Below are 14,746 nucleotides of genomic sequence, written 5' to 3' on the forward strand. Positions count from 1 at the left end.
TTTACAACGTTTTGTAGTCAAGTGCCATTAGAATCTCACCTGAAGGTTTATGGCTACGTAAGATAAAATCTCAGCTAACTGTAAAAGATACGGTGGCCGATAAGGGGCACAAGCCCCATACACGGAAATGATCCAAAACCATAAAAACATTGCTGTAAGGTGAGATTCATGGTTTATATTCGTATTTATATATTTTTTCTGAAAACATTTGTGTTCATAACCTTTTGTTGTTATACAAACTTAAGTACATGTAGCCTTTCTGAGTCTGATCACCTCCCAGTAATATTGGGTATATAAACGTCTCTTTTTCTATGGAAGGGTGGCAGTGACAAGCACCATCCAGCTCACACAAACCCCCACTCCTGCAGGATGAAGCGTTACTGCAAATGCCGCACATACATTTTGGAGTATTTTATTGCAATAGCAATATTGTCACACATACATTAAAGTCATGGTGTATAATAAATGTTTCTGCAACATTATGTTGGAGGAAATAAGGAAATGTGCAATTTCAGTGAGTTTTACTGAAGAAAATGTTAAAAATTTTGGACTCCTCATACAGTAAACACATTTAGAATACAGTTGATCGGACAAATAGTATTTGTTTTTTATTTTTCATCAGGTTTTGCTTGCAGGATGAAGCGGTACTGCAAATGCCGCACATACATTTTGGAGTATTTTATTGCAATAGTAATTATGTCACACATACATTAAAGTCATGGTGTATAATAAATGTTTCTGTAACATTATGTTGGAGGAAATAAGGAAATGTGCAATTTCAGCGAGTTTTACTGAAGAAAATCTTAAAAAATGCTTGGACTCGCACAGTAAACACATTTAGAATACAGTTGATCGGACAAATAGTATTTGTTTTTTTATTTCTCATCAAGTTTTGCCTCACCAGACTCCCCTGAACGCATGTGACTAATAAACACACAAACACAACAAAACAACTTCAGCTCCTCGTTCTCTTCCTAACATGTTAAATATAACATAACATGAAGGATTTAAAACCAGTCTTCTCTCAGTACTGGAAAGCCTCCACACCTTTTTGTGTCGATAAAATGTTGTTTGGAAACAACCTGATCAATAACTACACACATTTAAAATCTAAAACCCTTTTTTTTCCAGTGCTCCTGTGTCGTGGGAAAGCAGTGGAAGATTTCTCAGGACCGGACTGTCGCTTCTTGTCATTCAAGAAATCAGAAACTGTCTATGTGTACTACAAATTGTCAGGAAGACAACCTGGCATATGGGCCGGGAGCGTGAGTATATTCTACTGAAGAGCTATGCCGTCATTAGCCTCTCTGTCATATGTAGAGTTGACATATGTTTGTGCTTCTTGTCTACAGGTTGGAAGCCATTTTGGTTATTTCCCAATGGACCTCCTTGCTGTCAACCATGTGTATACTGATAAAGAATTTGAAATTCCAACAGAGGTACAACATGTTCATGTACATCATTTCCATTTTTCCCAACCAAAAACTGAGGTTCTATTGTACATTGGGGCAAAGCATTGTGGTTGGAAATCAGTGCATTATTTGCATTTTATTTGTTTAAAAAGCAGTGATGTCGGAAATCCGTTCCTCTGTCTGCTTTACAGGAGACAGATTTCGTCTGTTTTGACACCGGATTTGACCGCTTCGACAACTATGAGATAGACTCTCTTTTGGGCTCATCAAAGGAGAGTGACAGTGGAGTTATTGGTGATTCCGACTTAACCCAAGTGCCAGAGGAGAAGCAAGAGGAGGTGATTGACAGCAATGTAATAACTCCTGATATTGGCCTGGTCCCACATGATCAAAGTGCCTCTTTGCCTGAACTTAATATGGCAAGTGACTCTCCCGCCACTCAAGAAGTGCCTCCACTTGATGACACTGACAGGGCTGCAGAAGACCAACAGAATGAACAACCACCAACCAAATCCTCTTTTCCTGAAGATAGTGAGTTTGAAAATCAGGAAGCCAAAGATGTCCGCAAACCGCTTGAAGAGAACCCTCAGCACAAAGACGATCTCTTGTCAGAAAGTCAAACAATCTCGACTTCTCCAGGAGAGAAAATCTTAGATTTAAAAACCACCTTTGGCTCGACCTTCGACGCCGTCGCTACAGATGCGGAGTTCACCACGAAAGTCACTCCATACGAGCAGGAAGAAATGCTTGAGGATCTCTTTGAAGATGAACCAACTCCATTGCTGTCTTTCTCTGAAGAAGAAGAAGAAGATGAGGCGGCTGACACTCCAACTTCTGTTCCCCACAAAGATCAAGAAAATCCTCTGGCGACACATGACAAACCAAAAACCAAAGAAGAGGTCACAAAAACGTTATTCGATGACTTTTTTTCAGCTGTAACCGGTGGAGTGAAGACAGATAGGGAAACGAGTTCAGAAGAAGAAGAAGATGATGACGAGGAAGAGCCAGTGGCAGAAACCATTCAGGATTTTGAGGAAACAGCAGAAGAGAACATAGATACAGTCCATAGTGATTCACCGGATTCATCATTTGGACACCCTGAAGAAAACAAAGCACCCGGTAACCTTCATTCGATTCTCAGCACTTCGCCTGAATCTATAGTTGAACACCCTGAAGAAAAGGAAGCACCAGATAACCTTGATTCGATCCGTCGAGATTTACCAGATTCTGCAGTTGTACACCCCGAAGAAAACAAAGTACCAGAAAACCTAGACTCAGTCCATAATGAATCAACAGATTCTGCATTTGGACACCATGATGACAAAACAACAGAGACTCAAGATTCACCAGAATCAATTCTCGGGGAACCGTTTGATCTTGACCATGGTTCTGATGCCATAGCCGTCAAACATGAGGATCTTGAAAATGAAACCCCGAAACCCACTCATGAGCCAGAACGACAAGAAGGAACGAGTGCAGTCATATCTAATCGTATTAGACAAAATGACCCACAGGATTATTTACCCAATAAAGTGACAGATGAACCGAGCAGGGACAAAAAGGAAGAGGATCCACCGATTGTTAAAGAAGATACACACATCGGCATTGCAATGGAGCATACGGACAACCTGGAGGAGGTGTTGCGTGAAAATAAAACAGAACTACAAGAAGAAATTCCAGAAATTATTCCAGAAACTATTAGTGGTGTGTCTTCAAAAGAGATTGAATCCTTAGATTTGCCTAAGAAACCTGAGGCTAATGCAGCAGAAGATTCCATCCAACTTGGACTTGAAAGCGATAATGAAAAACAGGACGAGCCACCTATTGATGAGAGACCCCTCGACATGGATAAGAACGATGCAGAGATCCATGAAGATAAATTTGAGGAAATCGAAGAACTACTTGAAGATGAAAATGCACTTTATTTGTCGCAGTCGCATGACTCAGCGAAGACAAGCCCACCCTCGACTCCCGAGCCAAAATACAGCGACAGTGTGCTGAGACTAACTCTGCTGCAAGGATACTACAGCCTGGAGAAGATGGTGCGCTTTCAGAAATTTCTAGGGCTCAAGAATCTCTTCAAAGTAGAAGCCATGTTCTCAGACCTGGACATCGAGCTGCAGGCTACCCGTCTCGCCCACTCCGGCACAGTGCAAGACATGGAAGATGCGCTGGAGAACATCTTGGAGACCTCGGAGAACACCATCTTGGATGAAATTGAACAGATGCTGGACAGCCGAGATGCAAAGCATGACGATGAGCAGCGAATGGGCATGCAAGATGAGGAAACGGAAATACTCGATGACTTCCAGGAGCTAGCGTTCCACCTGCGGCAGAAGTATTCGGCAGCGAGTGATAGCACACCTTTGGCAACAGAGAAAGCATCAGATCATGACCAGGGTAGGTATTCTTTTTATGTCTGTTTTTTTCCATATTGATCCGCATATAAGACGTCCACGATTTTTTTAATCATGTATCTCTTGCTCAATCATGGTTACCCACATAGAATGGTAGTTGTCTCCCCATCTTTACCAGAGTTTGTTGTTTTTTTTTTCAAGGAGCAAAAAAAATACCTTCCTTATCTACGATCTCTAGTCTAAAGGTATTGTGTGTGTCAGTCATTGCAGATAAACCTGAAGATTTGCCTCGCATGGTTGAAGAAGTGGAGAAAGCTAACATTTCGGAGGTAGAGAGTGATGACAACATCACAGATCTCCTGGAACATGCGACAGAAGTGACTAAAGAACAGATCGTCTTGGATGAATCGCACGCCACGCGGGATATTAACGTAGGGGAGGATGGCGGACACTTCAACAAAAACAAAGAAAACCAGCCGAGTTTCAGCACGTCAGATGAGATGCAAAAGTTCCCGCAAGCTACATTGGAAAATCCCTTAGAGATGGGCCTCACCGAGGTGGAGAACTCACCCTCAGGTTGGTAACAGGTTTTTTTCCAGTCAAATTAGTTATTGGTTGTAAAGCTAATATTGTCATAAATGGCCACAATGCATCCCACACAATAACTTGATTAAATCCAATTTATAATGACAACTACTGAGTTTATATACCAAAATCACCTCCTTTGTTTGCCAGGTTTAGTGGTTGTGTTTAGGGAGTTGAACACTTTGTTAAATTGGTGTATGCAGGATCTTTGGACTCCATGGATGCATCACCTGAATTTCACGACGAAGAAGTGGGAACACTCTCAAATGGATTTGCCTTTGTGTGTTCTGTTGCTGCATTGATGAAGACTAAAGTTATAGAGTGGACACTTACTGTAAGTAGAAGCGCCAACGTCCCTAGTATGTTTTTCATCGATGTGTTTAATTCCACTTCATAAAAAACAGGATCGTGCTTAAATGCTCATTTCGTAATCATATCTTCTGGTTATATTGTTTAATTGTATTTATTTTCATTGTTTGTTGCCATGAATCCCTCAGTTGACCTTTTTGTTGTGTCGATGTTGTATTTTAACAGCAATATCAAATATTTATGTACAGTAATTGGTTCCATCAGGTATCAGTGCGCTTTAGTACTAAAACATGCAGAACACCGCCAATTTCCGAGTTGTCTTGAACGCCTCATGGCCCTACTCCTCCTCCTGTGTTATTGACTGGCAACGAAAGGCTGAAGTTCAACACAGCCGGTGCTTAAGCGGGCAGCTATTATCTTAAACGTTTGGTCTTTTTCTGGCAGCGATAATCATCTTGACAGTCGGTCGTGTCATTTCATCAGCAACCTTCTTCTGTCTATCTTTGTCCCAGTGTCGCTTGTCGTAATATAGCTAGCACGCTATCGCATGGCTAACGAGTCTGTCAAACGGGATCGACAGTGAATGTGATTCGACGGCTCGTAATGATAATCGCCGGTTGCCCAACTACCGTTTCCAAATCCAGCAATAACTCGCCTCTACTTTGTGGTATTTATTGTAATATTAGTAAAGGGTGGCCCATTTATAGCTCACACGCTGGCCTTTGACGCTGTTTTGTTTTGTAGCGTCTATTTTTAGCTAACGCGCTAAAAGGCTAGCATCTGTCAAACTAGCGTAGTTGTGCTAGCTGGGCTAAACGGAGAGCGACATGCTAACACGTTCTGTCACTGAACTGAATCATTTCTACATGGTTTTTCTCAAGGAGCTTCAACATGTGAGTATAAAAAGACATTGCTTATACTCATGACGGATATTATGTATTATGTTTTAATGACGCGCTGACGTGTTAAGCATTTGGCGGTGCTTATTCACATCAAGTCACTACTAGCAACATAATTAGCTTTGCGTGTAGGTGTCATCTTGTGTGTGTTTGTATTTGTAAGACACTGCAGCCACTCATTCACTTAATGCTTCATCGTGAGTTTCCCAGGCACACATTCAGCCTTTTCCCTTTCCTCGGACTTAAACCCCTTAATGAGACAGTTGTGATTTTGTCCTCAGATTATTTCACTGCTGCCAGACGAGTGGAAGCCTGGGGAAAACTTCTTTGGCTGTCCATGGCAGGCCGTCATCATCACTGCTATGGTTGGAGTCATGACCTTCACCATCTTCTTCTGGAAAACGGTGCTAGCGGTGAGTGTTCACATAATGTGAAGTGTGAATTTTGCAGTTTGCACAACAGATGAAATTTTGCTTGAAAGTAATTGAGGCAAAATTGAGTGCATGACTCGGCTGCAATAAGCAGAGGCGCTGTTCATTCAGTCTCAGTTAGTTTGCTGTCTAAAGGACGGCGACATATCATCAGCTGACAACACAGGAGCGTTATTCTGCAACACTGACGTGGGAAACAGACATTCAGAGTGATATTCACATTCATTATCTGAACATAAATAAAATAAACACAATTAATTGGTAGTTAATTTTCTCATTCATAATTTCCAGCATTATTAAATTGTATTAATTGCTCCTTTGCAGGTAAATAAGAGGGAATATCTTGGTAAGTTTTATTCTTCCCAGAAATAAGTCACAATGTTAACTAGTCATTCATAGCTAACTAATACACTTCCGTTCAGTGGATGAAAAAAGACTGGCTGATCAAATCCAAGCACTTAAAAATGAGAAGAATGATACGCTGGCGAGAATGTCTGAACTCCAGAAACAGGTAAGCTTGGGAGGGAGGGGAAATGTCCATATTCATCTATTGAATGCTTTGTTTTGTTGTTTCTAAGTTTTGTTTTCCTGCATTTGTCCTCTATTAGACTGAACTACTGAAAGAAAGTCAAAAAGAGTCTGCAGAGACAGTTAGCTGTGCAGTGAAAAAGATGCAACAGTTGGAGGTAAGATGGTTCTGTTACATATTAGCAATACGGTGGATTTGCGAAGTATTGGTGATCCTGCAATACAGATTTTTGTGGGAAAACTCTCCCTTTTTGTGCTTTTAACCTCCATAATTGGGCCATTTATAAGGAGAAAATCAATCTTGTTTCTCATTGTTAAAATAGTCAGAGGCCAACTTCAACTTGCTTGAGGTGGTGTTCTTTTAGTGTGTGACTCCGTCTGATATTTAACACATCATGAACTAACAGGAACGTATCAACCCAAACGCCTACCTCACTCAGTGCAACCAAAAATAACAAGTACCACACGTGGAACACACAATGTAACTGTACTACACGGACAATGTGGGTGGTAAAATGGACACACACGAATGTACATGGAAAACCACACTGTTGTATAGTAACTTTTTTGTTACTGTTTACTGCATTGACTTTTTACCCCATTTTTTCTGTACTTTTCATAGAGTCGGGTTTTGGAGGCGGAAAAACAACATGAGGACATGGCGGAGGAGAAGAGGTTGTACCAAAAACAGCTTGAAGAAGAAAAACAAAACTCAATACAAATTGGAGACCGGGTAAATAAATGATCAGTATTGTAATATGAACACTCTGACTCACGATGCACACCGGTCTCTTTTACATAGATACAAAAGTTGGAGAAGTCAAACGAGAAGCTACAGCTGAGCAGGAAGAAAGTCCAGGAAGCCTTAGCTAAGGTACAAATCATAATTATGTTTTGATCAATTAATCCTGTGAGATTTCATTTCAATGTGTGTAATAAATGCAACACATTTGCCTCAGACTACTGTTCTCTTGGATGAGGCCAAGATCCGGGAGGATGCAAGGAATGTTCAGCACAAATGCCTTGAGAAGGAGCTTGCGGCCCTGAAAGAAGAAAATAAAAATGTAAGGCCATTTTGTGTTTAAACCCATTTGAGTGTTTCAAGGTTTTTAGAGGTTTAGATTCATTTTTTGTGTCCTGCATTTTAATTTTGATTCAGTTCCATCCATGTATAAAAACAAAATGTAAAATATGTAAAAAAAACAAAATGCTTAAACGTGGTACATTTAAATTTGTCCTGTTCCAGTGTTTCCCAAAGAGTCATCCCTCGCTACATCACGTTTCAAAAATTAATGAATAAATGACTGCTGTTTTGTGGTTGGACTATGGGCTATTATTCGTGAAAAAAAAATATATATATATATATGTATATATGTATATTGTAAGAGAAGTTATACGTATGTAGCATTATGATCACTAGGCATCAATAATGTTACTAATGATGAGGCAAGACCTTACATTTGAATTACCTACACACCAAAGTTAGCCATAGCATGTCTGACATGAAATAGAGGAAAAAAAGTTCTCCCATACCGTGTGGAAGTGGTAGGTTTTTGGCTTCTTACTTTGTCCTTCTTCCTCTTCAGGGCTATAATACTGGTTAAAATCATATTCTGGTTATAATACTGGTTAAAGTTCTCCCATACCGTGTGGAAGTGGTAGGTTTTTGGCTTCTTACTTTGTCCTTCCCCTTCACGGCTATAATACTGGTAAAAAAAAATCATATTTTAAAAAGCACAGAGAAATCTGAGCGTCTCATTTTGATGCTTCGTCCAATGACGAACAGTTTTCAGGTTCCCGCAATGCTATTTTGAAGTGGATGCCCAAAACAGATGTAATGCGCAATGCAAAAGTGGCATTGGACCTTGTATGCTGTATTTGTGTTGGATTTAATTATGTTTTGTTCCCTTGGGTAAAGCGGGAATTAATGTAGTTGTAGTTGCTTACCCATTGATTTTGTGTCAGCCTTGATGTAGTTCTGCATTCGGAGTACTTTTGTGAACAACAGTGCATTTATTTTCTCATTTTTCCAGCTTAAAGGTACCATAAAAGACTGGGAGGACAAACACATCACGCTCAGTGAACAGATTAAAGTCTATCAAAAGGCCCAAAAAGAGCTGGAGGACTCTGTGGTGCTCAAAGATCACAATGTGGAGGTCGGCACTTTTTTTATATTACTTGGTTGTTGTGATGCTTCAAAAAATCAACAATTTGCTCACCACAAAAAAAATCTTGCAGGTTTTGTCAGAACTCCTGGCTGATCTCGATGCTTGTGAGTTGCAAAAAGGTGATGGTAAGATGTTAGTGAACGGCGAAGTAGCACCTGGTAGGTCCAGCTAAGGGAAGATGGCACAAAATGGAATTTGGACAGCTTGTCACAATGTATTCTTGTGTCTTGTACAGATAAGAAGACTGCAGTGAAGAACAGGATCAAGCAGATGATGGATGTTTCCAGGGTAACATAGCCAAACTTAACATAGTTCTGACTTATGTAAATGTTGTGTGGAGTCCTAAACCACTTGTGATCATCTTATCCAGGTCCAAACCACACTCTCAGTGATCGAAGAAGAGCGAGACCGATTTATGTCCAAACTCCTTCACGAGGAAAAGTCCAGGAACGCTCTGGAAGGTGTGTGTGGCTCACAGAGAACATGAATATTATGACAAAGTGATATAGGACAGTGTTTTACGGTTTGACCTTGTGCCACAGAAAAGCACCAGGAACTGGAGCATGCCATTGCCACCCTCAAAGGTGAGAAGAGCCATGTGGAAAACCAGCTCAAGATCCTGCAGCAGAAGAATGAAATCATGGTGGAAATGTACCAACAGAAGGAAAATGCTCTGCAGCAGTAAGTTACTTAAAATATAACGCTTGAGAGTGTTCATTTCAAATCAAATCAACTTTATTTGTATAGCACTTTTCCTGCAAAGACATGCAACACAAAGTGCTTTACAGAATTAAAAACAATTACTACAATTAAAAGGAAAAACAAATACTAAGAATGCCCCTCCCTCACACCCTCTATATTAGACACACACAATCACACACAGTAGGGAGACATGGCATGGCACTGAGGATCAAGGAAACGCCACTTTTGGGGCCGTCCACACTGGGAGGAGCCGCAGGCCGTGCCATCAGGGCACCAGCACCCGGGGCGGACCCCCACATTAAAGGGATGAACCCCCAGCCGGCCCGGGTCGAAGGGACCCAAGGATGGCACCCCCTCAGCAGACCCGACACAGCCCCCAGTGTGGAGGACCCTCCCCTGAGGAAACACTGGAGTTAAAAGCTAAAGACTAAAAGCATAAAATAGGACTAAAAAGATAAAAAACATAAGAAAAGTTTAAAAATATTAGTTAAAAACCTGATTAAACAGGTGTGTCTTTAATCTTTTTTTTTAAAATATATCAACAGTCTCCGCAGTCCTGAGGCTCTCCGGCAGGCTGTTCCACCGGTGGGGGCCATAGTGGCTAAATGCTGCCTCACCGTGGGTTTTCGTTCTGGGTTTTGGTATTGTTAAAAGGCAAGTGCCGGAGGACCGCAGGGTCAGCAGGGGTTGATATGGTAAAAGCAGATCAGATAAATAAGAAGGTGCAAGGCCTTTAAGACATTTAAAAACCAGTACGAGAACCTTAAAATCGATCCTGAAGCGGACGGGGAGCCAATGTAGCGACTTTAAAACTGCTGAGATCGCTGGCATCTATTGAAAGCAAGGTGCCATTTAAGACAGCATGTTGTTGTTTGTGATGTCACAGGAGGCTCACCAAGGAGGAGCTGGAGCGTCGCAGCAAAGAGAACATGCTGTCCGAAGTAGGAGGGAAAGCCGTGGAGGCCGAGGAGCAGGTCAAAGTCTTGCGTCAGCGCATTAATGAAATGGAGGAGCAGATGAAGAAGACGGAGGAAGTCTATAAGGAGCAGGTAGAATCCAAACTAAAAACAGACGTCACACTCCCAAGCCCTGCTTAATCTGACCCTCTTTTTTTTTTTTCTTTTTAGATTAAAGAACAGGAGAACAAAACACATTCAAACTGGGTATGCTGCACAAACTATACCGGTTTGTTCAGGAATGGGGCTAGCATGTTAATATTTCAATTTCAACCTGTTTTCATAGGTGAATGCTCGTAACGCGGAGCGAGCTTTGAATCAAGAAAAACTTGAATCCTCAAAACTGCGTGAAAAGTAAGCGAAACCTGCACTTTATTTTCTGCTTTTTCCCCTTTTGAGAATTATTGTGCTAATTAAGAATCACTAACATTTTTGAAAGCGACTGTAATTGAATTTTTTTTCCCCTCCTGCCTTCACAGGTTAGCAGGACTGACCGCTCAGCTGAATGAGCAACGCGCTCCTCTCTTCAGACCCAACTCGGGACAAGCTGCTGGCGTTCGTCAAGGTGAGCTGGCCTCGCACGTCTGCTCTCTACTTTAGTAATCATGATTAAGGATCGACCGATATATCGGGCCGATATTTGTGTTTTTTCCTTGTATCGGCCAATGCGCACGCATGATTTAAAGTCAGGCATCCGCCAGGGCAGCTTTGTGTTGCCCCGGCGGCAGAGGACCCCGCAACACACTTCGTCGCGGTACCCCGCCCCCACTGTTGAATCACAACAAGGGCGCGATTTCACAAGTAATAGAGTTAGCTTGCTTTTAACACTTTACTAAGCCCATCACATTTCACTGGGTGATCGCTAGGCATAACAGTTTAAGTCACGGTGTGACAACAAAGAAAGCCCAAAAACATCACATACCAACGCAACAGACGAATAAAAGCACTCTCACTAGTTGAGCAGAACAAGAATGAACAACTATGCAACTTTAAATGCGTGTCGTGTTACGTGTGTGCGCTCCCTCCGAGCACGCACACACACACACACACACACACACACAGAATGAATTGGAGCAGCCGTGTCTGCTTTTGAGATCTCTTTATCGTGCACAACACAAACTTGAATGTTTTATATATCGTACTAAATTGTGTCAGTGTGATGTTTGTGTGTGTGGAGGCGGGGGGTGCGCGTCACGCTGCTGAGGAGCTGTCATCGCATCGATGCTAGATAAAACTTAAACTACGACAGAAATGTTTTGCACATGGTTGAATATTTATTCCTTTTAAAGTTGATAATGCCGTTTAAATGTGTGTTTAAGAAAGTGTTTACATAAATATTTGTTTAAACATGAGACCTGTAATATTTATCATTGTCATTTTTTCATGTAAATTGAGGGATCAAAAGCAGTATCGGCCACAAATATCGGCCCAAGCAAAATCGGCCATCGGGTAAGGGTGATGGAAAAAAATCGTTATCTGCATCGGCCCCCAAAAAACCATATCGGTTGATCCCTAATCATGATGGTTTCCCTCCTATGGTGCCTGCTATACAAGACTGAAACCAACACCCACTTCAGTTGTGGCTGCGGTTCAAGTTCTGACCCGAACTTTAAGGAGGTCTCCGCAATTTTTTTTGACCGCAACAGGTGATTCATATGGGCCCTCTCCCGTGAGTGGGGGGGCGCCATCCCCGCCGTTAATGATCGAGGGTCCCAGGCGCCCTCCCTCTGCCCCTGTGGGTCGGAGAATTGACCCGTATGGTGAGTCCTTTTTTTGGATTCCTTCTTCAGCTTTTATTTCCCCCCGCTCGGTCATCTCTCCACTTCAGCCTTCTTCACCGTTTCTCCCCTACGACCTTCTTCACACTTGAATTCTTCATGTTTTTGTTTTTCTTCCTCAACCCACGAAGATTTGATTTCCTCTTGCCTCTTCTTCTCTCCAAAGTCCATACATAGTAGTACCTTTTTTTTGGCTTGGCTTTAAGTAGTCATGTATATTCTCTTATACTTGTGGAGTCAAATTGTGAATGCCCGTCCTCTCCATACCCAAAAGTTGTGCAGGCAGTGAGAAGTTATTATTTATTCATCTCGGCATCTTGTTCTCGCTGCCCCTCAGGTCCACGCCCTCCATCAGACCCACACAATCGCTATCCTGACAACAAACACATCCCTGGGATGGGTAAGACTCATATCTCTGCAGGCTTGGTGGTTTGCTTTTCAATCCTCTGTACTCTTACTGATGATTTGTCTTTTTTGTGTGTGTGTTTGTAGATATGACAGGCCCCCGCAGTTCATCACCCGCCAACCCGGAGGGCTCTGTAAGTCTCATTCCAATGTATAAAAAAAATATTTTCAAGTCATCCCCAATCTTTATGAGCATAGTCAGCTTATAATAATAAATATATTGAATTACACTACATGCAAGCAGCCAGCAAAGCAATACTTTTTGTTTACCAGCAACAAACTAATGGACAGTGAATGGAGGTCCCACATACCTACATTAAGATTAAGATTAACATATGCCTTTATTCGTCCCTCAGTGGGGACATTTGTACAGAGTACAGAGTCAGTTAAGCAGTACAAAATACACAGTATAGAAAAATAAACAATATAAACAACCCAAGTATTAACAAAATCAACAGTTTTTCCCAGAGTTATATACAATACAGTATGTAGATAATATGAAACGAGATGAGATATATGACCAGTCTATACACTGAGATCTTGTTAGAGAGTTAATATGAGGCATTATGGAAATACTTCACATAGAACTTAGTATATTGCATTTAGAGCCCTTAATATTGCACATGGAGGTTGATCAGATATTGCACAGTGAATGGGGTCTGGAGTAACTATACTGACTATAAAAGCAAGTATTACACAGATACTGCTACTACTACTACTACTGCTGTGTAGTAGACGGACAGTGGATGATCAAGGTATGACAGTAATTGCTTTATAACATGCCATACGCACACATCACAACCGATAACGCATCTGTTCATCAATATAATGAAATATTAAATGTACAATAATGTGAATGTTATCTTTTAAAATCAGCTCACACTGACAGTGAGCCCAGGAAACATCATGTTTTTTTTTTTTAATTGCCCTTAATACAACACTTGAAATGCATTGAAATACCCATCCATCATGTCTACCGTCACTACTTTTTGTATTATATGTCCTGAAGCAGACCCAGGCAGTAGATGCACAGGTAACAGACGGCACTCAGGTTGAGGCCTCCAAAGAGGGTCCAGAGCCCGTGAGTAAAGAGGCCGATTGTGGGTCACTGCGCTCGGTGTGAAGGTGTTTGACAGCTGCTCCCTCCCCCCGCGCTTGCTAACCACACTTATGGATATACAGGGCATCGTAATGGGCTTGGCTGAATGTTGGGTTTCTAACACCACAACAAGGAACAGTTGTTTCAACACTTAACTGCTGCAAGGCTCATGCGTTTTTGATGTGAAGGTTCTGCTGACGTTTGCTGAAGTTTTTCAGAGGTTTACTGAAACTGGTGCATGTGTTTTCTCCAAATAATCATGGTTTGGGGTTAGTGGAGTTTCTTATTGGGGTTGCTCTGCATCCTAAAATAGCGTCCTTCATGAATAAATTAGAAGCTACCAATGTGGATCCAAACAGGGGTGTCCAAACTTTTTCCACCGAGGGCCACATACATATTAAAGGATGCAGTGACCTGCAGGCATTTTATACATTTAAAGATGCTAAAATTAATATAATATAAGCTATTGAACAAAACAACATCTTAGCTTTGTGCTATAGGAGACAAAAAAAAACAAGTGTAATTTTATCGGAACAAGCGATCTGCAGACCCTCAATGACCCCCGAGCTGCACGTTGGACACCCCTGCTTCACCACACATTGATCCACATCACCTTGCTGTTTCCTGTCTTTCAGGGTCCTGGATCTTTCCTAGCATCACCCATCAGAGACTCACCTGGCCCCCTTAGCCAAGGACCACCACCTGGTCCAGGACTCCATGATCCACTGTTCCCTCTCGGACCACATGGCCGCCTGCCACCCGGCGGGCCCTACAGACCTCCAAGGCCACCTCTCTACCATCCAACACCGGGGGCCCACGGTCCTCCTCCAAATGTGCCTCTCCCGCTCCCTCCTGGACCCCCGCTGCCAGCCAACGGCCACCCAGGTATGCCTCTACCAGGACCCATGGGTGGAGAGTTTGGACCTCGTCCCGCCAATGGACACACATTCCACCCGCGGCCTGATCCTCGAGGTCCTCCGCCACCACATTTCCGTCCGCCTCATCATTTTGGGCCGATGCCCCCGCTGCATGGTATGTTCTGGTTGTATTCGTCATGCTTTTTCTTCTGGTCTAGCAAATAATATCAAATATTTCACTAGAAGGACTGGCCCATTGC

General features: G+C 42.1%; 1 protein-coding gene across 6 annotated transcripts in view; it reads left to right on the top strand.

Annotated features, from left to right (window-relative positions):
- Positions 1–14,746, top strand: part of mia3 (MIA SH3 domain ER export factor 3) — a 140,238-nt gene that overhangs the window by 123,147 nt on the left and 2,345 nt on the right. For 3 of the 6 annotated variants that reach the window (XM_058080769.1, XM_058080359.1, XM_058080597.1), the window contains 26 exons: positions 1,132–1,265; positions 1,353–1,439; positions 1,604–3,812; positions 4,031–4,345; positions 4,558–4,688; positions 5,844–5,975; positions 6,318–6,339; positions 6,416–6,504; positions 6,602–6,679; positions 7,144–7,254; positions 7,324–7,395; positions 7,481–7,585; positions 8,555–8,677; positions 8,760–8,847; positions 8,925–8,977; positions 9,060–9,150; positions 9,232–9,370; positions 10,278–10,440; positions 10,519–10,554; positions 10,634–10,701; positions 10,827–10,912; positions 11,994–12,107; positions 12,463–12,525; positions 12,618–12,664; positions 13,543–13,611; positions 14,265–14,661. In XM_058080769.1, coding sequence (XP_057936752.1) covers positions 1,380–1,439; positions 1,604–3,812; positions 4,031–4,345; positions 4,558–4,688; positions 5,844–5,975; positions 6,318–6,339; positions 6,416–6,504; positions 6,602–6,679; positions 7,144–7,254; positions 7,324–7,395; positions 7,481–7,585; positions 8,555–8,677; positions 8,760–8,847; positions 8,925–8,977; positions 9,060–9,150; positions 9,232–9,370; positions 10,278–10,440; positions 10,519–10,554; positions 10,634–10,701; positions 10,827–10,912; positions 11,994–12,107; positions 12,463–12,525; positions 12,618–12,664; positions 13,543–13,611; positions 14,265–14,661 — 4,861 coding nt within the window. In that variant the 5' untranslated portion in view covers positions 1,132–1,265; positions 1,353–1,379. The remainder of the gene's footprint in view (positions 1–1,131; positions 1,266–1,352; positions 1,440–1,603; positions 3,813–4,030; positions 4,346–4,557; positions 4,689–5,843; positions 5,976–6,317; positions 6,340–6,415; positions 6,505–6,601; positions 6,680–7,143; positions 7,255–7,323; positions 7,396–7,480; positions 7,586–8,554; positions 8,678–8,759; positions 8,848–8,924; positions 8,978–9,059; positions 9,151–9,231; positions 9,371–10,277; positions 10,441–10,518; positions 10,555–10,633; positions 10,702–10,826; positions 10,913–11,993; positions 12,108–12,462; positions 12,526–12,617; positions 12,665–13,542; positions 13,612–14,264; positions 14,662–14,746) is intronic. The other 3 variants (XM_058080518.1, XM_058080442.1, XM_058080682.1) reach the window with 3 other exon arrangements.

The sequence above is a fragment of the Doryrhamphus excisus genome, chromosome 1 (genome assembly GCF_030265055.1).
Source record: "Doryrhamphus excisus isolate RoL2022-K1 chromosome 1, RoL_Dexc_1.0, whole genome shotgun sequence".
Lineage (NCBI taxonomy): Eukaryota > Metazoa > Chordata > Actinopteri > Syngnathiformes > Syngnathidae > Doryrhamphus > Doryrhamphus excisus.